Genomic DNA, 27,732 nt, shown 5'->3' with positions numbered 1-27,732 from the left:
CCCCATTGTGTGTGGTGTGCATATGTGGAGGTCAGTGGTGGATGCCAGGTATCTTCTGCTATTGCTCTTTTATGGAGGTAGGGTTTCTCACTTGACAATCTGGTTAGTCTACCTAGCCATCTTGCCCCAGGAATCCTGTTTCTGCCTCCTGCATGCTGGGATTACAGGCAGCTGCCATGTCTGCCCAGCATTTATGTGGGTGCTGGGAATTCGAATGCAAGTCCTCACACTGCATGGCAAATGTTTTATCCACTGAGCCATTTCCCCAGCACCTTGACTCCATTTTTTGGTGATTTTTTTTTTTTTTTTTTTTTTGAGGTAGGGTCTCACTCTAGCCCAGGCTGACCTGGAATTCACTATGGTGTCTCAGGGTGGCCCTGAACTCACGGCGATCCTCCTACCTCTGCCTCCCAAGTGCTGGGATTAAAGGTGTGCGCCACCACGCCCGGCTTTTGGTGAATATTTTTGAGAACACAGAGTAATGCAAAGGAAGTTTAACTTCATTCAGTGTTTATTAATATTAACATTGATTTTGTGTTGCTACAATATTTCACAACTCATAAACATGGCAGTGACTAAATCACCGTGCTTTTTTTTTCCCCCCCTTGGTTTTTCAAGGTAAGATTCTCACTCTAGTCCAGGACCTGGATTCACCTATGCAGTCTCAGGCTGGCCCTGAACTCACAGTAATCCTCCTACCTTTGCCTCCCATGTGCTGGGATTAAAAGTGTGTGCCACCATAGCTATCTTAAAGCACTGCTTTAAATCAAGTTTTTCAGTATAAAATAAAAAGATTCAAACCAGTCATGGTGGCACACGCCTTTAATAGTGAATTCATAGTGAATTCCAGGTCAGCCTGGGCTACAGTGAGACCTTACCTCAAAAAAAAAAAAAAAAAAAAAAAAAAAGGAAAAGAGAGAGAGAGAGATTCAAGAATAAAGTTTAAAAATGACTTTTTTTTAGCCGGGTGTGGTGGCACATACCTTTAATCCCAGCACTTGGGAGGGAGAGGTAGGAGGATTGCCATAAATTGAGGCCACCCTGAGACTACATAGTGAATGCCAGGTCCACCCGGGCTACAGTGAGACCTTACCTTGAAAAACCAAAAAATAAATAAATAAATTTGAATTGAAACCAGTGAACTCATGGTTTGTCTTCTCATAAGTTAAAGAAACTTTAATTGCAAGACAATGTACATACAGGAAAAAGAAAAGTGTACAAACTGATGTTCACAAACTGAATATCATTCCCATCAGCACCCAAACCAAGGGACAAAACATTTCTAAAATTCCCTGGAAAGCTTCACGATGCTTTAAAAAAATTTTTTTTGTTTATTTTTATTATTAATTTGAAAGTGACAGAGAAAGAGGCAGATAGAGAGAATGGGCCCACCAGGACCTCCAGCCACTGCAAACAAACACCACACACGTGCACCCCCTTGTGCATCTGGCTAACGTGGGTCCTGGGGAATTGAGTCTCGAACCAAGGTCCTTAGCTTCACAGGCAAGCGCTTAACTGCTAAGCCATCTTTCCAGCCCCTTCACGATGCTTTTATCTATCACTGCTACTCCTATGACACACAAACTGTATCAGAGTTCTCAATTCTTGTACATAAGTGGAATCTTAACAGTCTGTTCTATTTTTTTGAGACAGGATCTCATGTGTCCCATGGTGGCCTCAAACTGGCTATGCAGCCAAGGATGTTGATTTTCCACCCCTCCTGCCTCTCTCCCCCAAATGCTAACATGACAGGTGTGCACCCCACACCCAGCTTACGTGGTGCTGGAGACTGAACCCAGGGCTTCATGTATGCTACGCAGGCACTTTACTAACAGGCACTCCTCCAACCTGAATATACCCTTTTGTGTCTGGCTTCTTTCGCCCTAAAATTTTCATGGTTTATTTATTTATTTAGAGATGTATCTGTTTTACCACACAGGCATTGGCTGTTCATTCTAATTGCAGTACAAGGTTGACGGAGACTTTCATTTTGACAGAAAAGCATCAGCACGATATGCACGCTGTTGGTCATGCTGGCCAACAAGGAACAGAGCTAACCGCCTGGCACCCATCTAGACGTCTCACCTTTGTGGTCCTCTACCTCACTTCTAGCAGTGCCTGCTAAGAGAAGGAGTCTTATCCCAAATCCAGGCCCTGGCAGTGGGAACGTGCACTTGAGATCACTAGGTTAAGAACCATCAAATACACCCACACGACTGCACTGTTGGGACAAACTCATAGTTCTACGATCTAAAAAAATGTAATTTGAAATGCAGTACTTAATATTCTTGTTTAAACACACTCCCTTTTAAGAAAGTAGCATCAAATCAGGTTTGTTGGCACATGCCTATCACCTCAGCACTCAGCAAGCCGAGACAAGGTAGTGAATTTGAGGACAATCTGGGCTGCAAAGTGAAACCTTGTTCAAAAAAAAAAAAAAAAGTATATTTTCTGGAAACTGGCTCTAAGCAAATACTATTAACTTTCATATTTCATCTAAGGAATGCTGTATCTTGAGGAGCTTGGTATAGAAACACACAAGCTGGGCATGGAGATTCTTCAGTTTGACTCTGTATTATGTTTGAAGTTGAAAGGTCATAGGATGATGCACTTCATCAGAGATCATGGCTTTCCAACCACCAGAGAAACAGTATAACGGCAGTTACAGTGAAATTGTTTATGTCTGTCAGGGATCACCATCTGCAAGGACTTGTAGACTGCATACTTTTGAAAAAGTAACTTTAAAATGTTGGGTTTTAATTCTGCCAATATAGAATTCGTTTTATTCTTAAACATATAAAAACCCTTAAAAAAAAAACACCACAGGAAGAACTGAGAAGACACAGTGGATTCTTTTCTCTCATTTTGATGTTCTAAATATAGGATGCCTGCACTCCCGATGTGTAATTATAGTAGGATGCCTAAATCTAGATAAGCAATTGAGGTAGGATGGATCCAGCCAAAGATATTCTAGATAAATAATTTACTATTCCACATGTAAATGAACTGTAGGATACAGTCAACTAGACATTAGAATTACTAGGTCATCTTCCCAAAGACAAGTCTAGATTCTGATTCTGTGGGCATTCTCATCTAAGTTTATAATTAATTTTGGGCTTGTCTTATAGAATAATATGGTAGAAATTCCATAGATTTTTGTTGTTTGCACAGCCACTTAGGATTTAAAAACTCACAGTCACCTCCTTGTCCACGCAGCTTCAACTGTGCCATCTTATTGCCCTTCCTTGACCTAAACTGCCAAGATCTTAACTGTGATGGTCACCTTTCAAAGGAAAACACCACTGGCTAAATGCTACTGTTTTCCTGCTTATATCAATTCTGACAATATAGTATGTATGCTGAATATAACCTTAAAGTGTGTAAGTCTTATTTTAAAAAGTGCAACTAAAAAAAAAAAAAAAAAAAAGTAAAGAAAAAGCCAGGCATGGTGGCACACACCTTTAGTCCCAGCACTCGGGAGCAGAGGTAGAAGGATCACCGTGAGTTCAAGGCCACCCTGAGACTACATAGTGAATTCCAGATCAACCTGAGCTAGAGTGAAAAAAAAAAGTAAAAGAAAATGTGCAACTAGTTTGAATGTATTTTAATGCATCAAAAATGAATTAGAAAGCCGGGTATGGTGACGCACTCCTTTAATCCCAACACTTGGGAGGCAAAGGTACAAGGATTGCTGTGAGTTTGAGGCCACCCTAAGACTACATGGTGAATTGCAGGTCAGCCTGGGCCAGAGTGAGAGCCTACCTTGAAGAACCAAAAAAAAAAAAAAGAGTGAATGATATGTTTAGTATATTACCTCATGGATGTACTCAATATGAAAACCAAATCTTCAAGATCATGTATGAATTTATATTTAACCCCATTTTAATTTTGATTGACCACTTGTCAAATGATCAGTACTTCAAGTGATCATTATGTCACTAGTGACATATTCAATAAAGAAGTTCTGGTCCATTAATTCCCATTTAGTCCACGTAACTGCTATTTTACTCATTCACAAAAATATCTTGCTTTACATATTTGTTCAAATCATGATCTAAATTTTTCACTGCATTTGACAGCTATGCCTTTTAAGTCATTCAATATTTTAAGAATTCCACCTCTTTTTTTTTCCTTTGGTGCCCTTTTGTTATCATTCCTCTTGTAGAATTCTACACATTTTACTTTTTTTTTTAAATTTATATTTGAGAGCGACAGAGAGAGAATGGGTGCACCAGGGCCTCCAGCCACTGCAAACGAACCCAGATGCGTGCGCCCCCTTGTGCATCTGGATAACGTGGGTCCTGGGGAATCGAGCCTCAAACTGGGGTCCGTAGGCTTCACAGGCTAGTGCTTAACTGCTAAGCCATCTCTCCAGCCCACATTTTAGTTTTAGTAGCTTCTTGTTATATTGGGTAATATGTTTTTCCATTCCTTAGTTTTCTCTAAACTGGGAGTTAGAGCTTCACTGGTTTAAGCTCAAGTCCAATACTTACAGTAAGACTTGTGCAGTTTATTGTAGCACAGTAAGAGGCACATGTTTTCTTGCTCTATTTGTGTGAAGTTAAAACTGATCCATGGTTCAGGTGCTGTCAACCTTATCCATTCATTATAAAGTTCAAGTCAATCTATTGCTTAATAGTCTTAACCTCTAGATCCACTATTACATTATATGCCACAAAAAAAGTTTTCTAATAGATTTTTAAATTCTACATTTCTCAGCTGGAGTTCTCTGGGAAAGAATTTTACCTCAACAACTTCTGGTAGCTGTGAAAAATAACTTTATATAGGAAACACAAGCCAAATGAGCTTTCTTTCCTTTTGTGTATCCATTTTCAAAATTGAGTTAGTACCCTGGCAATTCCATAGGTATACTATACCTTTTAAACACTCATGATTTTAGTGAAGTTCCTTTCTAGAATGAATTTCCTAAAGTTCAATATAAGTGAATGAAAGGCTGCTACATGTTTATATTACATATTATCACATTTCCTTTGAATAGCATTTTTCATGCTGTTACTTTTAAGCATGAAACAAAAGGAATTCTTCCATTCAAAAAATTTTCCTCTAGAGTTTTCTAGTACTCCTTAGCATAACATTCACACAAAGAAAGGATTCTTGTAAGATTCTTAAGCATTTTTATGAATTCGCTGGTGGTAAGTAAGGTGTGAGTGCTGTCTAAAGGCCTTCTTACATTCCTTACATTTGTATGGTTTCTCACCAGAGTGGATCCTCTGATGTTGAATAAGTGATGAATGAAGTCGAAAGGCCTTCCCACATTCCTTACAGTCATAGGGTTTCTCTCCAGTATGAATGCTCTGATGTTGTGTAAGCTGTGAGAGCAATCTAAAAGTTTTCTCACATTCCTTACATTTATAGGGTTTCTCACCAAAGTGAATACTCTGGTGTTGAGTAAGTTGCGAGAATAGCCTAAAAGCCTTCCCACATTCCTTACAGTCATAGGGTTTCTCTCCGATATGAATACCTTGATGTGAAATGAGCTCTGAATAACGACGGAAGAACTTCTGACACTCCTTACATTCATAAGGTTTCTCTCCAGTGTGAATTCTCTGGTGGAGGGTTAGATGATAGCCACGACTAAAGGTCTTCCCGCATTCCTTACAGTCATAGGGCTTCTCTCCAGTGTGGATCCTCTGATGGAGAGTGAGTTGTTGCCGCACTCGAAAGGCCTTGCCACACTCCTTACAGTCATAGGGCTTCTCACCAGTGTGGAGTTTGTGATGCAGCCGAAGACCTGTGCTGCACAGAAAAGCCTGGCCACACTCCTTACATTCACAGCACTTCTCAGCAAGGTTAAGCCTCTGATGGCGAGTAAGGTGTGCATACTGTCTAAAGGTTTTCCCACACTCCTTGCACTCATAGGGTTTCTCTCCAGTGTGAATCCTGTGATGGAGATTAAGTTGTCCTCGCACTCTGAAGGCTTTCCCACACTCCTTACAACCATAGGGCTTCTCGCCAATGTGAACTCTCTGATGCACTCGAAGGTCTGAGCTACATGCAAAGATCTTTCCACATTTTTTACATTCATAGAGTTTGTCAGACATATGAATTCTCTGATGGCGACTAAGGTGGGCACATTGCCTAAAGGCTTTTCCACATTCTTTACACTCATAGGGCTTCTCACCAGTGTGAATTCTCTGATGAAAAGTTAGCTGTTGGCGCACTCTGAAAGACTTCCCACATTCCCCACATTCATAGGGTTTTTCTTTATTATGACCTTTCTGAAACAGATTAAGAGATGGGTGTTTTCTGTAAGTGGGTATTTTTTCAGGGGTGGTTTTTGTCATTTGCCTAAAATACACCTTTTGAGAACCTGCTTGTTCTCCAAACATTTTATATTCAAATTCTTTTCCAATCAAGGAATCTTCAAGGCCCTGACTTTCAATTCTTTCCATTATTTCCCACTGGGATAAATTAATTTTGCAAGCATCCTTTTCTTTAAATAACTTCTTAGTGTCACACCTGGATTCCAAATCTGAAAGAAAATAAGATAAACATATGATAGTCTTCTATTCTGGATGAAATAAATAAGTTACAACTTTGTAACAGGGCTGGAGAGATGGCTCAGTGGTTAAAGGCACTTGCCTGCAAAACAGGATGGGCTCAAGTTCAATTCCCCAGTACCCATATAAAGTCAAATGCACAAAGTGGAGCTAAAGTTTCTTTGTAGTAACAGGAGGTCATGGCACACTTACTCCTCTCTCTGCCTCTTTCTCTCTCTCAAATAAATAAAACTTTTTTTTTTTTTTTTTTTTTTGAGGTAGGGTCTCACTCTAGCCCAGGCTGACTTGTAATTTACTATGTAGTCTCAGGTAGCCTCGAACTCATGATGATCCACCTACCTCTGCCTCCTAAATTCTGAGATTAAAGGTGTGTGCCACCACGCCTGGCAAATAAATCTTTTTAAAAAAGAAAACAATAATAGCAAAGAAAACACAGGGCTAAGGAGATGGCTCAGTCAGAAAAGTGCTTTCCATGCAAGGACAAGGACCTGAACTTGGCTCTCCAGCACTCACATAAATCCTGGGTGAGTATAGCAGCCTGCCTATAATCCCAGTGCTCAGGAGATGGAGACAGGGATCCCCAGGGCAAACTGATTAGCTAGACTAGCCCCATCAGTAAGCTCTGAGTGCAAGTGAGCAATCCAGACTCAATAAATAAGGTGAAAATAAATAAATAAAGTGGAGAGTGATCAAGGAAGACCTTATGTCCTATCAGCCTCTGGCCACTGCATGCATGCATGTGTATACACACATACACACACACACACAAAGTTAAAAAAAAAAAAAAAAAACAGAAACCTTGTGCATACTAGGCAAGTATTCTAACAACTGAGTTACACCCCCAGTTCCAAAATTTCAGTACTTTGTACAAAGAAAAAGGCATTTTTGAAATATTCTAGTTATTTGTTTGATAGAGGCAAAGAGAAAGAGGAAAACACAGAAGCAGTAGGGGTGTGACAGGGCCTTCTGCCATTGAAAAAAATTCCAGATGTATGTACCATTTTATGCATCTGGCTTTACATGGGTACTGGAGAATAGAATTCAGGCTGTCAGGCTTTGCAAGCATGTACTTTTAACCACTAAGCCATCTACCCAGGGTGCACACCTTTAATCCCAGCACTCAGAAGGCAGAGGTAGGAGGATCACTAGGAGTTCAGGGCCAGCCTGGCCTAACCTCAAAAAAGAAAGAAAGAAAAAAGAAACATCTATCACATAGCATCATCTGCCATACCCAAACTGGAAAGAACTGATGTCTCATCAACAGAAAATGGGCTAAGTAGCTGATGGTATGCGAGCAGAACAGAGCAGAGCAGTACCAGAAAAGAACAGTCTGCAGCCATGCACTGAGACCATTCCCCACCCACACCAGATGGCACACAGAGCCACTCATGGAAGAATGGGGGACTCCATTTTTACAATGTTTAAAAATGGTTTAATCTGTGGAGTTGTTAAAATCAGGACAGTGGTTGACCATGAAGTACAGAAAGGACAGGATGGAGTCAGGAAAGGGCTTTAGTACTTTAGTAAATCTCCATTCTTTAGTCTGAGTGAAGAGGTGGGTGTGATTACCTTGTGAAAATTTACTAGGCTGAACATTAAATTGTGCATTGGTATGTGCATGTTTTATATTTCAGTAAAGTTTAAGAATACATGAGGCCAGGTGTGGTAGTACATGCCTTTAATCCCAGCATTTAGGAGGCAGAAGTAGGAGGGTCGTTGTAAGTTCAAGGCCAGCCTGAGACTACATAGTGAGTTCCAGGTCTGCCTGGGCTAGAGTGAGACCCTACCACACCATAAAAGACAAAAAAAAAAAAAAAAAAGAATACCCAAAAAGACATTAAAAGGAAATAATTTAAAGAATATCAACACGATGTAAGTAGACACAGGTAAAAAATGGCACAAGAGATACTGCTTTGAAATTTCTATGTGTGTTTCATGTCATCTCTGTCTCTTTACACAAGATGACAATTAAAAAAAAAAAAAGGCTGGGCATAGTGGCCTACTCCTATAATTCTCACACTCAAGAGGCTGAGCCAGATGATCACAAGTCAAGGTCAGCTTGGCTACCACGAATTCAAGGCCAGCTGGTCTTATACAGCAAGACTTTGTCAAAACAAAACAAAACAAAAAACACAGTAACAACAAAGCCCAACTGACAATTTTGAAGAATTTAGAGGAAAAAGTCAACTTAGGACCTCAATAAGACAAATAAGATATAAAATGATATGTACAAGATGATGGGAATTAGCTAACTAACTGTATTTGATAAGTCAGATAAAAAATATGATAAACAGAGGCTTCCAGTTAAGATGCCGGCTTACGTACCACAACAAAGCAGCCTAGGGAGGAAAAAGCCAAAAAATACCCCAGCAAAATACACACTTTTACTAAAAAGTGAGGTGTATAGGAAATTGAAACAGCAGCGAAGTAGGAGAGATCCAGAGCATCTACAGCCCGCGTGGGCACGTGGCGGGGTGGGTCTGCTCGCCACACCGCAGCAGCAGCGCTCGGCTTGAGCCGCAGGAAAAGCCAGGCAAGGGGATTTTCCACTCACACTGGAGCTCTCTGCAAACTCAAGAAATGGGAAGGGAGAACAGCAGTGAACAACGGAGGAGCAGATCACAAGGTAGAAGAACGCATGGAACAATGGGCGAACTAGAGCAGCAGCAGCTCCCTCCCCTTCCCTACTGCCAGTGCCCAGCCCTCGGGAACAGAGCAGTGGTCCAGGGACTGGGCCATGCCTACTGAACTGACAAAGCACCAAAGAGGGACCCAATCAAGAGCGCAGCTAAGACCAAAATCATCCCAAAAGGTAACTGGGATTACACCAGGTCAGTACCCGCCTAATAAACCTGGTATATAGGCCTGAACCAGAAGTGCTAATTGCACCTTCCATATCAGGATAAATTATATGTTAAATCTGATGGATGGTCAAATTTGCCATTCTTTTTTTAAAATTGTTATTAGCATTTTCCATGATTATAAAAAAATATCCCATGTTAATTCCCTTCCTTTTTTTTTTTTTGCCATTCTTAAATAAGCTGTATTTTGGGCTTATTATTTATTGCTTCTTGAATTATAGCAGCTTTGTTTACTCTTCTGTTATATATTAGGGAAGGGTCTCACCTGGTCACAAGCTGACTTGGAACCCTCTACAGACCAGAAATCTTAACTGCCTTGTTGTCAGGATTAAGGGAGTGGGTGAGGCATTACACAGCCTAAGGGACAGATAGAGGACCTGGTTGTCATAATACCTACTCTTGGATAAATACTTTGTGCTGTTTTTCACTGAAAGTGTACATTGTATAGTTAAATTTTAGAATTTGCCTGTATTTTGTTCCACTTAGCTTATTTGAATACTCTCATAGGAGGCAGACCCAACACCTATAGTCACTTTTGGAGATACTCTGAGAGTCTTGAGAGTCACACCTAGCACCTTAAGCTCCTACCCTGAAGATATATAACATCAGATTGATTGATACATCTCATAATACCCAGCTAACTGGAAAATCCAATCATTAAATAATCCAAGATGCAAAAAATATACATTATAACACAAGAAACACCAAAAATCAAGACAATATAAATCCACCAGAAAGTATTAATGCATCAGAAATGACCTCCAGTGAGAATGAGTTAGAGGAAATGCCTGAGAAAGATTTCAAAAGAATGATTATAAATATGTTCGAAGAAATCAGAGGAATCAAAGAAGACACAGGACACCAATTAAAGGAAATAAAGAGGTCAATACTAGACATAAATAAGGAAATAGAAATAATAAAGAAAAACCAGTTAGAATTTCTAGCAATAAAGAACACAGCTAATGAAATAAAAAACTCTGTAAAAAATTTCACCAGTTGAATGGATAAAGGAGAGGACAGAATATCTAAGCTAGAAGACTGGGTGGCAGAGGCCAAGGCATAATACAGTCCAACAAAGAGAAAGACAAACTTATAGAAAAGTATGAGTGGGAATTTCAAGATATTTGGGACACTATGAAAAGATCAAACAGGGGACTTCTGGTTAAGATGGCGGTGTAGGTACCATGCTAAAGCAGCCTAGGGAGGAAAAAGCCAAAAAAAAAAAAAAAAAAAACCTCAGCAAAATACACTCTTTTACTAAAAAGTGAGATGTATAGGAAATTGAAATGGCAGCAGAGAAGTAGGCGAGATCCAGAGCATCCAGAGCCCACACAGGCTGGCAGAAGCAGCTCTGGCAGGTCCGCCAATTGCGGCAGCAGAGGCAGCGCCAGAAAGCCACCAGGCTCGGCCTGAGCCACAGGAAAAGCCAGGTGAGGGGAGCTTCCACTCACACCGGAGATCTCCGCAAACTCAAGAAACACGAAGGGAGAGCGGCAGTGAACAACAGAGGAGCAGATCACAAGGTAGAAGAACATGTGGACCAGCGAGAGAACTAGAGCAGCATCGGCAGACTCCCCTCACCCACCGTCAGTGCCCAGCTCCAGCAAACAGAGCAGCAGTCCAGGGACCCGGCCACGCCAGTTTGAACTGACCCAAGCAGGAGCAGAGGTAACTGGGATTACACCAGGGAAGGGTCTCACCTGGTCACAAACTGACTTGGAACCCTCCTTGTTGTCAGGATTAAGGGTATGGGTGGGGTACCACACACCCTAAGGGACAGTTAGAAGATCTGGTTGTCATAATACCTACTCATGGATAAATACTCTGAGAGTCTTGAGAGCCACACCTAATGCCTTAAGCTCCTACCCTGAAGTTATATAACATCAGATTATCTGATAAATCTAATAATACCCAGCTAACTAGAAAATCCAATCATTAAATAATCCAGGATGCAAAAATAGATACATTATAACACAAGAAACACCAAAAATCAAGACAATATAAATCCACCAAAAAGTATTAATACATCAGAAATGACCTGCAGTGATGAGTTAGAGGAAATGCCTGAGAAAGATTTCAAAAGAATGATTATAAATATGTTCAAAGAAGTCAAAGAGGAAATCAAAGGAATCAAAGAAAACATAGGACACCAATTTAATGAAATAAAGAGGTCAATACTAGACATAAATAACAAATAGAAATATTAAATAAAAATCAGTCAGAATTACTAAAGGCACCCTCCAACAGGAGGACATTACAATCCTAAACATATATGCACCTAACATGGGAGACCCCAAGTTCATAAAACAAATGCTACTAGAACTAAGGTCACAGATAACACCAAACACAGTGATAGTGGATGACTTCAACACCCCACTCTCATCAATTGACAGGTCATCCCAGGAAAAACTAAACAAAGAGGCATCTGGACTAAATGAGGTCATAGAAGGAATGGACCTAACAGATATCTACAGGACATTTCATCCAAATGCTGCAGAATATACATTCTTTTCAGCAGCACATGGAACATTCTCTAAAATAGAGCATATATTAGGACACAAAGCAAATCTTAACAAATACAGGAAAATTGAAATAATTCCCTGCATTCCATCTGACCACAATGGAATCAAACTACAAATCAACAGCAAGAAAGGCTATAGAGCATACATGAAATCAGGGAAATTAAACAACACACTACTAAATGATAAATAGGTCAATGAAGAAATCAAGAAGGAAATAAAAAAATTTATAGAGTCAAATGATAATGAGAATGCAACATACCAAAATCTCTGGGACACAATGAAGGCAGTCCTAAGAGGTAAATTTATAGCTTTAAGTGCCTATATTAAGAAATTAGAAAGATCGCAAGTAAACGACCTAATGTTTCACCTTAAAGCCTTGGAAAAAGAAGAACAAGGCAAATCAAAAATCAGTAGACAGGAAGAAATGATAAAGATCAGGGCAGAAATTAATGAAATAGAAACTAAAAAAACAATCCAAAGAATCAATAAAATGAAAAGTTGGTTCTTTGAAAGGATACACAATATTGATAAACCCTTAGCAAATCTGACCAAAAGAAAGAGAGAAGAGACACAAATTAATAAAATTAGAGATGAAAAAGGTAACATTACAACAGATGACAGAGAAATTCAAAAAATCATAGGGACATACTGTAAAAGCATATACTCCACAAAGTATGAAAATCTGAAAGAAATGGATGATTTCCTTGATTTATATGATCTACCTAAATTAAATCAAGATGAGATTAATCACTTAAATAGACCTATAACAAGCACGGAGATCTGAACAGTTATCAAAAATCTCCCAACTAAAAAAAGTCCAGGCCCAAATGGATTCAGTGCTGAATTTTACCAGACCTTCAGGGAAGAACTAACGCCATTGCTTCTTAGGCTTTTCCATAAGATAGAAATAGAAGGAATCCTACAAAATTCCTTCTATGAAGCCAGCATCACCCTGATACCAAAACCAGGCAAAGATAGAATACAAAAAGAAAATTACAGACCAATGTCCCTCATGAATATAGATGCAAAAATTCTCAACAAAATATTGGCAAATAGACTCTGTCCGGAGAAGGCTGTGCAAGTATTGGATCTGAAGAGAAGTGCTTTTGTCAACAGAACTAATGTATTGAACAATGTATTCTGAGAAGTAATTATATATCACTGGAACTATATATATATATTCAACATGCTAAAAATTTTTATATGGCCTTGTATGATGGGAGCTTCAATGTTAATAAATGTTTTCCACTTAAAAAAAAATACATTGGCAAACAGAATACAAGAATATATCAGAAAGATCATTCACCCTGACCAAGCAGGCTTTATCCCAGAGATGCAGGGATGGTTCAACATACACAAATCGATAAATGTAATACATTATATAAATGGACTGAAGGACAAAAATCACATGATCATCACATTAGATGCAGAGAAAGCGTTTGACAAAATCCAACATCCCTTCATGATAAAAGTCCTACAGAGTCTGGGAATAGAAGGAACATATCTCAATATAATAAAGGCTGTTTATGACAAGCCTACAGCCAACATGTTACTAAATGGGGAAAAACTGGAGGCTTTTCCACTAAAATCAGGAACAAGACAAGGGTGTCTACTGTCCCCACTTTTATTTAATATAGTACTGGAAGTCTTAGCCATAGCAATAAGGCAAGAGATGCACATAAAAGGGATATAAATTGGAAAGGAAGAAATCAAATTATCATTATTTGCAGATGACATGATTCTTATATAAAGGACCCTAAAGACTCTACCAGCAACCTGTTATAGCTGATAAACACCTACAGCCATGCAGCAGGATACAAGATAAATACACAGAAATCAGTAGCATTCCTACATGCTAACAACAAACATACAGAGGATGAAATCAGAGAGTCACTCCCATTCACAACTGCATCAAAGAAAATAAAGTACCTTGGAATAAACCTAACCAAGGAAGTAAAGGATCTCTACAATGAAAACTATAAAACACTCAAACGAGAAACCGCAAAAGACATTAGGAAATGGAAAAAATCCCTTATTCCTGGATTGGAAGAATCAATATTGTGAAAATGGCAATCTTACCAAAAGCAATCTGCACATTCAATGCAATCCCCATCAAAATTCCAAAGGCATTCTTCATGGAAATAGAAAAAAACAATCCAAAAATTCATTTGGAATCACAAAAAACCTCGAATATCTAAAATAATACTGAGCAACAAAAGTAAGGCTAATGGTATCACCATACCTGATTTTAAACTATACTACAAAGCCATAGTAACAAAAACAGCATGGTACTGGCACAAAAGCAGATATGTAGATCAATGGAACAGAACAGAAGACCCAGATATAAGTCCAGGTAGCTATAGCCACCTGATATTCAATAAAAATGCCAAAAATACTCATTGGAGAAAACACAGCCTCTTCAGCAAATGGTGTTGGGAAAACTGGATATATATCTATAGAAGAATGAAAATAGATTCTTCTCTCTCCCCATGCACAAGAATTAAATCCAAATGGATTGAAGACCTTAACATCAGACCTGAAACTCTGAAATTGCTAGAGGAAAAAGTAGGGGAAACCCTTGAACATATTGGTCTTGGCAAAGACTTTCTGAATATAACCCCAATTGCTCAGGCAATAAAACCACAGATTAACTACTGGGACCTCATGTAATTACAAAGATTTTGTACTGCAAAGGACACTGTGAATAAAGCAAAGAGTTAAGCTACAGAATGGGAAAAAAATCATTGTCAGCTGTATATCTGATAGAGGATTAATATCTACAATATACAAAGAACTCAAAAAGTTAAATAATAAGTCAAACGAGCCAATTACAAAATGGGTTATGGAGCTAAATAGAGAGTTCTCAAAGGAAGAAATACAAATGGCATATAAGCATCTAAAAACATATTCTATGTCACTAGTTACCAGGGAAATGCAGATTAAAACTACACTGTGATTCCATCTCACCCCTATCAGATTGGCTACCATCATGAAAACAAATTATCATAAATGCTGGCGGGGATGTGGAAAAAGAGGAACTCTTCCAAACTGTTGGTGGGAATGCAATCTGGTCCAGCCATTGTGGCAATCAGTGTGGAGGTTCCTAAAACAGCTAAAAATTGATCTACCATATGACTCAGCTATAGAACTCCTAGGTATATCCTAAGGACTCATCCCATTTCCTTAGAAGTACATGCTCAACCATGTTTATTGCCGCTCCATTCATAATAGCTGGGAAATGGAACCAGCCTAGATGTCCCTCAACTGATGAGTGGATAATGAAGATGTGGCACATTTATACAATGGAGTTCTACTCAGCGGTAAAGAAAAATGAGTTATGAAATTTTCAGGAAAATGGATGGATCTGGAAAGGATTATACTAAGTGAGGTAACCCAGGCCCAGAAAGCCAAGTGCCGCATGTTCTCTGTCATATGTGGATCCTAGCTACAGATGACTGGGCTTCTGCGTGAGAAGGAAAAAACTCCGTAGCAGAGGCCAGCAAGTTAAAAAGGAGATAAAAAGTGAAGAGAAAGGAAGGTAGGAGTGTACTTAGTAGGTTGGTATTGTATATATGTAAGTAGAAGAATAGATTAACAGGGGGTGAAAAGGCCCAAAGTGAAGTCAGAGGAAGAGGCTGAGTAAAGGAAAGGTGGAGGGAGGGCTAATCAAGTTCTAAGAGTATGCAAATAAATCATATGGAATCCTCTGGATTCGGACAATGGAACACTCAGGAGCCATAGATCATTGTTAGAAAATTTTCAGTGCCAGGGATGGGATACCTCCAGTGAGTTGTTGGCCAGGGAGGTCCCTGATGCCCCCAATACATTATAGGCCATTGCTGAGGCTCTTGGTAAGACCCTATTGCTGAAGACTCCACATAGTTGGGCTGCAAGGCCACTGAGAAATTCTGCTGGAACTGAGCTGATAACCTCGTCCATGTAGACCAGCTGACAGAAAGCTGGAAGAAGCCATTCTACATGTAGTTCAATGGGAGAAAGAGATACCACCAGTGAAGATACTCAACAGTGGACACTACAAGCCTTATAATTGGCCAGCCATGCCAAATGAGACAACGGGTGCAATAGTGGCACATCTGTCATGGTGGAAACCAACTGCCCTCCAATTGGACTGGAGGCCCTCTCCATGGGGGGGAACACATCCCTGATACTGAAAACTTAAAACAGAGGTAGTCATGAGCCCTAGGGGTGTAACATCTGCTGATATCTGGGTAAGTGTACATATTGTGCTTATCAAACTGCCCAGTAAGCATTCTCTTAATATTCATACCCTCATATTAATGCTACTCTCACTTTGGGTAGAGAATCTTTTATTTTCAGATGGCAGTGACCTTGGGATGACTCAGAAGGTATCATGGTGCTGGAAAGAAGTGACTAGAGTACTGAGTAACATCTCAATCACACCTTCCAAGGCTCAGGGTCTAATGTGGAAGAGGTGGCAGAAAGAATGTAAGAGCCAAAGGAAGGGTAGGACTCTTTACAACGTGCTCCCTCCAGACATAAAATGGCCTCGATATCCATGACCTCACAGTGCCTGACACTACCTACTCAAGACCATCATAAGAGGAGGGAAAGATCACAACATCAAAATAAAAGAGAGACTTATTGAGGTAGGGAGGAGATATGATGGAGAATGGAATTTCAAAGGGAAAAAGGTGGGGAGGGAGGATATTACCATGGGATATTTTCTATAATCATGGAAAATGTTTTAAAAAATTGAGAAAAAATAAAATAAAATAAAATATGATAAACAATGAGATAAGTAGTAATTTCAGAATTTACTTATAATTTTTTAAAATGCTATCTTTTTTGTTTATTTTTATTTATTTATTTGAAAGTGACATAGAGAGAGAGAGAGAGATAGGGATGGGGCGAGCCAGGGCCTCCATCCACTGCAAATGAACTCCAGACGCGTATGTCCCTTGTGCATCTGGCTAACGTGTGTCTTGGGGAACAGAGCTTTGAACTGGGGTCCTTAGGCTTCGCAGGCAAGTGCTTAACCACTAAGCCATCTCTCCAGCCCTACTTGTAAATTTTATGACTAGTCTAGAAAGAAGTCATAGGCAATATCAAAATCAAATGCATTTGTAGCTGGGCATGGTGGCACATGCCTTTAATCCTAGCACTTGGGAAGCAGAGGTAGGAGGATTGCTGTGAGTTTGAGGCCACCCTAAGACTACATAGCGAATTCCAGGTCAGCCTCAGCTAGAGTGAGACCCTACCTTGAATCAAAAAAAAAAAAAAAAAGCAAGAAAGTATTCATGTTCACTGCATAAAAGCTACAGAAATGAGCACAAGAAACACTTAAGGGAAAGTAATAGAATGATGGAAGTGAGCCAACAGTGAACAAGATAAATATGAACATAAATAAGCTTAGGACAAAATGCCCATATTCACTAACAAACAAATTAGAACTAACTATAAAATTTACCATCTCCCCCTCTGCCTGCCTCCCTCCCTCCCTCCCTCCTTCCCTCCCTCCCTCTCTCTCCCTCTCTTTCTCTCTCTCTCTATATATATATACATATACATATATACATATATATATATATGGCTAACATTCTCATTGTAGACACAGTAAACCTAATAATGTCATATATGGCCCCCCTGAAGTGGTCAGCCAATCAAAATGTTGTCATTTTGATTCATAAAAAGGAGGCTCCACTGTAGATAAGCGGTATGAATTGTATGCTACCCGAGTCAGCCATATCTGTGCCCAAATGTGTTCACTCCATATTCCAGCAGTCATTCATGTTTAAGGAACATCTCTTCTGCAATATTCAAGTTGAGTATTTTGGCAATACTAACAATACATGTACACTGAGTTGGTGCCAATATAAGCATGGTTAAGGCAATAGTCAAAGACTGGCAGGAAACACAGACAATGGAAATTCTGGGACTGAGAGTGCACCTCAGTGGTAGAGTGCCTGCTTAGCACGTCCAAGACCCTGCATACCATTCCCAGCACCAAGAAAGAATGAAATATTGAAATGCATTGCAGTTAAGTGCACTGAGTCTCAAACAAACAGCTGGAGCCTCTTCAAATTGACTCCTTTTGGTAGACCATCTCCCAATACTCCATTTCTCATTCTAATTATTCATAAATTTTCCATTCACTTTTCTTCCTAACAGTTAAACATTTCAGGATATTTAATAAGCCATTCATTTATTTTTTTATATTTATTTATTTGCAAGCAGAGAGATACAGAAAAGAGAATCAGACAGAATGGGCATGCTAGGACCTCTGCAAATGAACTCCAAGAGCATGTACCACCTTATGCATCTGGCTTATGTGGGTAATGGGGAATCAAACCTGAGTCCTTAGACTTCACATCTCTCCACACCCCCCCCCCCCACACACACACTTATTTATTTATTGGTTTTTCAAGGTACAGTCTCACTCTAGCACAGGCTGCCCTGGAATTTACTCTGTAGTCTCAGGGTGGCCGTGAACTCATGGTGATTCTCCTACATCTGCCTCCCAAGTGCTGAGACTAAATAAGTACACCACCACGCCCAGCTTTGAAACTATTTTCATTTTTTTGTTGTTTGTTTGTTTTTCAAGGTAGGGTCTCCCTCTAGTCCAGGCTGACCTAGAATTCACTACATAGTCTCAGGGTGGCCTTGAACTCACGGCAATCCTCCTACCTCTGCCTCCCAAGTGCTGGGATTAAAGACATATACCATCACACCTGGCCTCCCATTTGTTTTTTGTTTTGTGTCATGGTGTTGGGGTTCAAGCCCAGAACCTCAAACAAGCCAAGAAGACACTCTACCACTGACTTACATTATGTAATGTACGACTCCCTTTTCAAATATAAACCCCATGAAATGAGAACAAAAAAGAAATATATACATAAAACTTAAAATATAGGACTGTAGAGATGGTGCAGCAGTTAAGGCTGCTTGTTTGCAAAGCCTGGCAGCCTGGAGTCAATTCCCCAGGAGAATATAAAGTCAGATGCCTAAAGTAGTGCATGCATCTGGAGTTCATTTGTGGTGACAGGAGGCTCTAGTGTGCCCATACTCACTCTTTCTCTCTCTCTCCATCTGTCCCTGTCTCTTTTAAATAAATAAAATATTTTTTAACTGAAATACAAACCAGGCATGGTTGCACATACCCATAATCCTAGTACTTCGGATGATGAGGTAGGACTGGGAGTTCAAGGTCAGTTTAGGCTGTACAATGAGACTTTGTCTCAAGTAAAAAAATAAAATAAGGGGCTGGAGAAATGGCTTTGCAGTTAAGGCACTTGCCTGCAAAGCCTAAGGACGCAGGTTTCATTCCCCAGAACCCATATAAGTCAGATGCACATGTTAGCGCATGCTTCTAGAATTCGTTTGAAGTGGCTAGAGGCCCTGATATGCACATTCTCTCTTTCTCTTTCTTTCTCTCTTTCTCTAATAAAGAAATAGCTAAATAAACAAATGAATAAATAAAATAAAAAGTTGAAGTACCAAAGAGAGCTATAAAGAAAATGGATCTAATTATAAGCAAAATGATTATCTCTAGGGAAGAAAGCTTTCCCCTAGTGAGATAGGAGGGAACTATGAGAAAGTAGTAAGTCGAAGAATAGAGAACATTTCTTTAGTGATTCACTGACAGGATCCTAAGTTCTTGTACCAAGGTCCATATCTCTCACAGTCCACATCTAAGGATCCTTCCTCAGCCAGGTTATGTCATGACCACACTGCCTGATTAGTGCTTGCTCACCTTGGCTCCATCTTCTTTTCTCATGCCTCACAATCATCCAGGGCTCTTTTCCTTGTTCCAACAGGGTAATTACATCTGGCTTAGAAATGGAACATCCTGCTTGAAAGAAGAAAGAATGCTCAGGAAAGAATATATTTGCCAAATGTGATCAAGTGTGATGGTGCATGCCTGTAATCACAGCCCTTAGGAAATGGAGGCAGGAGGATCAGGAGTTCATAACATTAGCTGGGCATGGTGGTTCACATCTTTAACTCCAGCACTTAGGTGGCTGAGATAGGAGGATTGCTACAAGCTGAGGCCAGTCTGGGCCTATAGAATGTGAGTTCCAGGTCAGCCTGCACTAGAGTTAGAACGTGCCTCAAAAAAAAAAAAAAAAAAAAAAATTCAGGCTGGAGGGATGGCTTAGTGGTTAAGGCATTTGCCTGCAAAGCCAAAGGACCCAGGTCCAATTCCCCAGGACCCACATTAGCCAGATGCACAAGGGGGCACATGCATCTGGAGTTTGTTTGCAGTGGCTGGAAGCCCTGGTGTGCCCATTCTTTCTTTCTCTCCCTCCTTCTCTGTCAAATAAGGCAGAGGTAGGAGGATGGCTGTGAGTTCAAGGCCACCCTGAAACTATATAGTGGAATTCCAAGTCAGCCTAAGCTAGAGCAAGACCCTACCTCAAAAAAACAAAAACCACTACCAACAACAAAAGTCTAGAGAGATGGCTCAGTGGCTAAGGTGCTTGCCTGCAAAGGCTAAGGACCCTGGTTCAATTCCCCAATATCCACATAAAGGTAGATGCACAAAGTGGAACATGTGTCTGGAGTTTGTTTGTTGCAGTGGCTAAAGGCCCCAGCATGCCCATTCTCTCTCAAGCAAGCACCTTTAACCACTAAACCATCTCCTCAGCCCCTATTCATCACCCCCCCCAAATAAATAAATATTAAAACAAAACAAAAAAAAAAACAGAAGAAAAGTCAAACACGATAGTATATGCTTGTAAACCCAGTGCTGAGGAAGCAGACAGGTGGATCCCTGGGCTCTCTGACCAGCCAATCTAGCCCATGTGGTGAGCTCCAGAATGAGACACTGTGTGGTAGTCAGTGTCTGAGGAAGGACAACTGAGGTGTCCGTCTCCACACACATGCACACACTTGCATGTGCAAACACATGAATGCACCCGAAGTCAAGAATGAAGGAGGCTGGAAAGATGGCTCTGTGGTTAAGGTGCTTGCCTGCAAAGCCTGAGGACCCAGGTTTGATTCCCCAGAATCCACATAAGCCAGGTGCACATAGTGGTGCATATGTCTGGAGTTTGTTTGCAGTGGCTAGAGGTCCTGGAGTGCTCATGCTCATTCTCTCTCTCTCTCTCTCTCTCAATCTGATAAATAAAAATAAAATATTTTTAAAACTCAAGAATGAAAATAATCTAGCAAATATACTATGAGGAGGTGTGAAAATAAAGTATCAGATATGAGTGGTTCCATCTGCCAAAGCACCATCTACTTTTACATGAGACACACCATCTCCTCTGAGGGGAGACACCTGTCTCTTCACTGGTATTGGAAGCAGTGGAGTGATCCTCAACAAGACCTAGACCAAGTCTGATCTTCCTAAAAGTCCTGTTAATATGGAGAACCTTCCAGACTGAAGCCAAAAGACAATCAGCAGGACGACCAGACCCTGCACAGACTTGTCACTCTCGCCAGCTGCTGCCTTCAGGTCTCAACAGGAGCCATCATGAGTCTTTCTACCTTTGCCACATATGCTTTTGATGATACAGCATGGAATCAATCAGATCTCAGATTTGAGAATACATGTATGTCATTAAAGAGGAGGAGTAACAGACCAACAAAGATGTAAAGGTCACTGAATTATGTGGGAAGATAAAATGCTACAGGGGTATCCATTTCCCAAACCACAAACAGCGACCAGCTTGTTTCTAGAAAGTAAGCCCTGGACTTCAGTCTTCTGAATTTCCAAGTTATTTGACACCGACTTACCTAGTGACACCAAGTTGCTGTAGTTTTCTAATATGACATCTCTGTACAAATCTCTCTGATAGGAATTCAGGCATTCCCATTCTTCCTGAGAAAAGTCTACAGTGATATCTCTGAACATCACCAAACCCTGAAATGAAAACCCATGCATTATTTGTAAGATAAAATAAACATTTTATGAGATGAAAGAAGGGTCAAAGGATATATGCTTATTTAACCTCTGATCCTTTAACCCTTTAGCCATCTCCCCAGCCCTATGCTCATTTCATTTATCAAATGAATAGTCTGGGGCTGAACATCCATTATGTGAAAGAAATGTCTTTGTGTTCTTCAAGATTTCTTAATATCACCAAGGGGTGGCAACGGCTTTCTTACAGGCCGATGGGTACCTTTGCAAGCTGCATGTCTGTCACTGCTTCTCCTCCTGCCTCTTCACCCCTGCCCTTTTATTTTTTCCTTTTTCTTTTAAACAATTCATTCAAAAAGCAATTTGCTTACAGGATAATAATTTTTTTAAAATCCACGGCCCTATTTTGGTTTATGGACCAAATTCACAGTGTTTGTGCTTTGCTAACTAACTATGGCTACCTAATTGTATTCATTTGTAGACAAGTGCAGGGAATTACCAAATTCCCCTATTAACTGAAATAGGGTTGTAAGAACACATCTAAGCAAAGGGCCTAAAAATTTCTCATTTTTAAAACTTTTATTTATTTATTTGAGAGAAAGAGGGAGGAAGAATGTGGGCATGCCAGAGCCTCTAGGCCTGCAAATGAACTCCAGATGCAAGTGCCACTTTGTGCATCTGGCTTATATGGGTCCTGGGGAACTGAAACTAGGTCCTTTGGCTTTGCAGGCAAATGCATTAACTGCTAAGCCATCTCTCCAGCCCCTTTTCTAATTCTTAAAAGATGATAGAGCTGGAGAGATGGCTTAGTGGTTAAGTGCTTGCCTGTCAGGCCTAAGGACCCTGGTTTGAGGCTCAATTCCCCAGGACCCATGTTAGCCAGATGCACAAGGGGCACACACATCTGGAGTTCCTTTGCAGTGGCTAGAGGCCCTGGCATGCCCATTCTCTATCTATCTATCTACCTCCTTCTCTGTCTGTCTTTCTGTCGCTCTCAATCTGTCGCTCTCAAATAAATAAAGAAAGAAAGAATTAGAAAAGGAAACTGATTAAAGGCATCTACCACAACTGGCTTCTTTTTGTTTTTAAAACTGTGACTATTGTGCTGGGGAGAAAGCTCAGTAAAGCCTGTCAGAGTCTGTTGGCCTGGGTTTGATAGCTGGCACCCATGTAAAGCCAGATGCATGAAGTGGCACATGTGTCTGGAGTTTGTTTGCAGAGGCAAGAGGTCTTGGTGCAACCATTTTCTCTCTCTCTCTCTCTCTCTCTCTCTCTGCTTGCAAATAACTACATTAAAATCTTTTTAGGACTGAAGAGATGGCTTAGCAGTTAAGGTGTTTGCCTGTAAAGCCAAAGGATCCCGGTTTGATTGTCCAGGACCCACATAAGCCAGATGCACAAGGGGGTACATGAGTTTGGAGTCCGTTTGCAGTGGCTGGAGACCCTGGAGTGTCCATTCTCTCCCTCTTTCTTTCTCTCTCTCAAATAAATAAATATATTTAAAAGATTTTTAAATGTGACAATTAAAAATATGTAAGATTCATAAACCCAGATGCACAAAGTGACACATGTATCCTGAGTTCATTTGCAGAAGCAGAAGGCCTTGGAGTGCCCATACTCTCTCTCTCAAATCAATAAATATTTTTTTATTAGCATTTTCTTTTTTTTTAATTTTTATTAACATTTTCCATGATTATAAAATATATCCCATGGTAATTCCCTCCCTCCCCACCCCCACACTTTCCCATTTGAAATTCCATTCTCCATCATATTACCTCCGCATTACAATCATTGTAATTACATATATACAATATCAACCTATTAAGTATCCTCCTCCCTTCCTTTCTCTACCCTTTATGTTTCCCTTTTACCTTACTGGCCTCTGGTACTAAGTATTTTCATTCTCACGCAGAAGCCCTATCATCTGTAGCTAAGATTTATTAGCATTTTCCATGATTATAAAAAAATCCCATGTTAATTCCCTCCCTCCCCCAATAAATAATTTTTTTTTCATGTGAGATTATAGGGGCTGGAGAGATGGCTCAGTGGTTACAGTGCTTGCTTGCAAACCTGAATACCCAGGTTCTACTCCCCAGTAATCACATAAGACCAGATGCACAAAGTGACACATGCATCTGGAGTTTGTTTGCATGGTCAGGAGGCCCTAGAGCACCATTCTCTCCCTCCCTTTCAAAGAAATATTTCAAAAATGTGAGATTATATATGTATTCTTCATTCTATACTTTTAAAATATCATTACTAGAAAAACCTTTTTAACTTTATTCATTTGAGAGGGGGGAAAGAAAGGGGGAATGAGAATGCCAGAGTCTCTTGCCACTGCAAATAAACTCCACATGCATGTGCCACTCACTTCATGCATCTGGCTTTGTGTGAGTACTATGCAATTGAACCCAGGTTGTCAGGCTCTGCAAGCAAGCTCTTTTAACTTCTGAGCCATCTCCACAGCCCAAGAAATTTTTAAATACATATGTAACATCCATTATAATTCTTTGTGGGCAGTGTAATGCTAAGGAAAGGCACTCTGATTTTCACAGTCTTGGATCAAGTAAAACCCTAGTAGGGTCTTCATCTCTGCTCTAAACCAAGAACAAGCCTACAGGAACTACTGAGTGATTTGGTTAGTATACACTGACGGATGGGGAGCAAATAGGGCAGATATAGGGCTCTGACCCTCCCTGGATGGAAGTTATGGAGCAGCAGTTAGACAGGACTCTGGTGGAAAGTTTCAGAATAACCAATGAGAATGTTCATATAACCGGGGGTGGGGGGAAGAGGGCTGGAGAGATGGCTTAGAGGTTAAGGTGCTTGCCTTCAAAGCCAAAGGACCTCAGTTCGATTCCCCGGTACTCAAGTTAGCCAGATGCACAAGGTGGCACATGCGTCTGGACTTCATTTGCAGTGGCTGGAAGTCTTGGTGCACCCATTCTCTCTCTCTCTCACTCTGCCTCTTTCCTGCTCTCAAATAAATTAAAAAAAGAAGAAAGAGCCGGGCATGGTGGCACACGCCTTTAATCCCAGCACTCAGGAGGCAGAGGTAGGAGGATCGCCATGAGTTCAAGGCCACCCTGAGACTACAGAGTTAATTCCAGGTCAGCCTGGACCAGACTGAGACCCTACCTCGAAAAAAAAAAAAAGAAAGAAAGAAAGAAAAGAAAACTGGCAAAATTTCAGGCAGAGAGAAATCAACTTACATGAGCCATGATTTTAGAGGTGCAGAACTGACCAGTCCTCCTCAAGGTCATTTACTGGAGAAGCAGTCCACAGAGGCCAGGGCTGGGGGGAGAATATGAAGCCATGAGATCCGAATTGTCTCAAAGTTCCCAGGTTTTAAACACAATATATAGTCCTGCTCTATTTCTATGTGTAACCTGTTTCCAACAGACCAAATTATGAGAGGTAAGAAGTAATTTAGACAAAAATATGTTATCTCAAAACTATAGGCAAGCCAGGCGTGGTGGCACACGCCTTTAATCCCAGCACTCAGGAGGCAGAGTTAGAAGGACTGAAGTGAGTTCAAAGCCACCCTGGGACTATGTAGTGAATTCTAGGTCAGCCTGAGCTAGAGTGAGACTCTACCTCCAAAAACAAAAACAAAAACAAACAAACAAAAAACCTAAAGGCAGATCAGCTGCAAAATTAGGTCATCAAACTTCAGGGATAGTTAAAAGGGATTAGCAGGCTACACTCTTAAGAGTTTGGTATTTAGGAAGTTTGGGCTGGGCTTGAGTATTTGCATTTATATTTTTTATTTGTATGTGTGTGTGTGTATGTGTATACAACGCTAGGGCTCCTTGCCACTGTAAACAGATACCAGATGTTTGTGCCACTTCTTGCATCCAGCTTACATGGGTAGTTTGATAATTGAACCCACAATTTCAGGTTTTGCCATCAAGTGTCCTTACCTACTGAGCCATCTCTCCAGCCCCTCTTTCTTTCTTTTTTTTTTTGCAGTGCTAGAGATAGAAACCACATTGTTGCACATGCTAGGTGAGTACTCTGTCACCGAGCTACATTCCCCAGCCCTTGCTTTTTTGTTTGCTTTTGAATTAGAGCCTATTTCTTTCTAGTCCAGGCTGACCTGGATTCACTGTGTAGTCTCAGGGTGGCCTGGAGCTCAAGGCCTCCTACCTGTCTCTCAAGTGCTGGGATTAAAGGTGTGAGCCACCACATCCGCTCAGTCCTTGAGTTTTTAAAAATTATTTAGTTGTGTGTATAGGAGTGTGTGCCACAGCGTGTGTGTGGACGTCAGAGAACATTTTGAGGTGTCTGCTCAACCGGTGAGCCCCACCACAGCCCTCCATTGTTCCTTAAGAAATCACAGCCAGCCCGGAGTGGTGGCACACGCCTTTAATTCCAGCCCTGCGGAAGCTGAGGTAGGAGGATCACCGAGAGTCAAGGCCACCCTGAGACTACATAGAGAATTGCAGGTCAGCCTGAGCTAAAGTGAGACCCTACCTCAAAAAAAACCCCAAAAAGAAATCACAGCCAAAAACAAAGCACAGAACATAAGCCATTTGCATGCTTCTTAAGCTAGGACTCTGTATAACTCAATGTTATTACTAAGTTTGTCTCTCAGAACCTAATTCCCTAATTAAACATTTACAACCCAACAACTCTTCCAGTGCCAATGAAGGTAGCAACAGGGTCCCCAAAATGATTCTGTCCTGCCACCTAACAGGAATAACTAATAAAAAGCCAGGAATATTAATTCTATACCCTTCCATTTTGCAATGGAAAATCCCAGGAAACAAAACAATTTTTTTTCTCTCTACACTGAAACTTTGTGACCCCCTCCCCTCACATACTTCCTTTCTCCTAATGGGATCAGTCACTCCCATTTCTTCTAGTGGGATTGACTAGTTAAAAAACTTTCCGCCCCCCATCATCCTAAGGGCCCAGTAACCACCCCACGTCAGTGGGCAGAAAGTGAGCTCTGGATGCTCTGTCCACCCCTTCTCCAGGGGATTACCTCAGATAAACTGTGCTATCGTTGAGACCTTCTTCCTTGTCTTTATTTCTCTCTTCTCTACACCAAACTTATACCTTACAGGTCTCATGTGTCCCAAATTGGCCTATGGTTAGTAAACCCCTATGTAACTGAGAACGACCTTGAGAATTTCGGATCCTCCTGCTTCCACTCCACATTGCTGCCAACACCATGCCAGGTTCCAGCAGGTGCCGAAGATCCATCCCGTGGATTCGTGCGTGCTAAGTGAGCAGTCTACTGAGCTACATCCCCAGCCCCCACCCAAGGCTCTTCTTTCTGGATTCCAATCCCCTCCTTCACGCTTTCTGGGCCCTGGGCAGCCTCCACCTGCATGCACGATTGCAGACCAGAGGAACACAGCGAGATGGGCACCGAGATTACCCATCCCCGGGGGCCTCAGTGTCCAGCTCGGACGTGTTCTCTCAGCTCCCTGGCCTGCCGGTTATCGCGGGTCCTGCACTGGGCAGCGGACCTCCGTTAGACTTCATCTCGGTCCCCGCCTTCGGCTCTCTGACCGCAGTCCTAGGTCAGGCCGCACCCCGAGCCCGCCCCGCCACCGCCGCGAACCTCGCTTCCTGCAGCAAAGGCCATACCCCATCCGGTCGGCGGGCACCCGCGCGCACCCAGCGGGAGGGCCCAGGGCCCGCCGCGGGGGTTCCCGAGGGCGCGGCTTGGGTTGCAGTGCGCAGACTCGGGCCTCCCGAGGGGGGAAGGGGCCAGCCCGACCCAGCCGCAGCGGCGCGACGGCCAGCACCTCCACGCAGAAAGGCCTTTCAGCGGGCTTCTTTCATTGAGTTCTCGCCTCCGGGGACATCCCCGCCCCCGACACGTGACGCGGGCTCCCAGACCCTGGCGTGGTCGGGAGTGCGCAGGCGCGAATCCAGGCCCCCTTGGGTTGCAGTTTCTAAGGCTGACCTCGAACCCTTGGTGCGCCTCCACCGCAGTCTCCCCATCACCACCATGCCCGCGACTGGGT

At 41.4% G+C, this 27,732-nt stretch overlaps 1 protein-coding gene across 6 annotated transcripts; it reads right to left on the bottom strand.

Moving 5' to 3' along the window:
* Positions 1-4,489: 4,489 nt before the first annotated feature.
* On the bottom strand, positions 4,490-27,417 carry LOC101616127 (zinc finger protein 30 homolog). Of its 6 annotated transcripts, XM_045154914.1 has the most exons (6): positions 26,878-27,302; positions 25,672-25,722; positions 24,961-25,042; positions 21,625-21,751; positions 19,637-19,735; positions 4,490-6,493 (listed from the first exon to the last, which is right to left on the bottom strand). In XM_045154914.1, exons 3-6 carry the CDS (start codon positions 25,009-25,011, stop codon positions 5,127-5,129), a joined length of 1,644 nt encoding a protein of 547 aa, XP_045010849.1. In that variant the 5' UTR covers positions 25,012-25,042; positions 25,672-25,722; positions 26,878-27,302; the 3' UTR covers positions 4,490-5,126. The 6 variants fall into 6 exon arrangements, with proteins under 6 accessions (XP_045010849.1, XP_045010848.1, XP_045010850.1 ...); XM_045154913.1 differs by lacking the exons at positions 25,672-25,722; positions 26,878-27,302 and adding an exon at positions 27,324-27,417; XM_045154915.1 differs by lacking the exons at positions 25,672-25,722; positions 26,878-27,302 and adding an exon at positions 27,350-27,371.
* Between the last annotated feature and the right edge of the window lie 315 nt (positions 27,418-27,732).

Source organism: Jaculus jaculus, chromosome 7 (assembly GCF_020740685.1).
Source record: "Jaculus jaculus isolate mJacJac1 chromosome 7, mJacJac1.mat.Y.cur, whole genome shotgun sequence".
Taxonomy (NCBI): Eukaryota; Metazoa; Chordata; class Mammalia; order Rodentia; family Dipodidae; genus Jaculus; species Jaculus jaculus.
Note: the sequence above shows the minus strand (reverse complement) of the source record. Positions and strands in the feature narration are given on the sequence as shown.

Excerpts from the sequence above, each read along its gene's own strand:
- LOC101616127 (XM_045154913.1), bottom strand. The coding sequence starts at position 25,011 with ATGACCTTGAGGAGGACTGGTCAGTTCTGCACCTCTAAAATCATGGCT. Across the intron at positions 19,736-21,624 it reads CAGCAACTTGGTGTCACTAG|CAGGATGTTCCATTTCTAAG; the intron begins GTAAGTCGGTGT and ends TCTTCTTTCAAG. Across the intron at positions 6,494-19,636 it reads GAAAAGAAGATGGAGCCAAG|ATTTGGAATCCAGGTGTGAC; the intron begins GTGAGCAAGCAC and ends ATTTTCTTTCAG.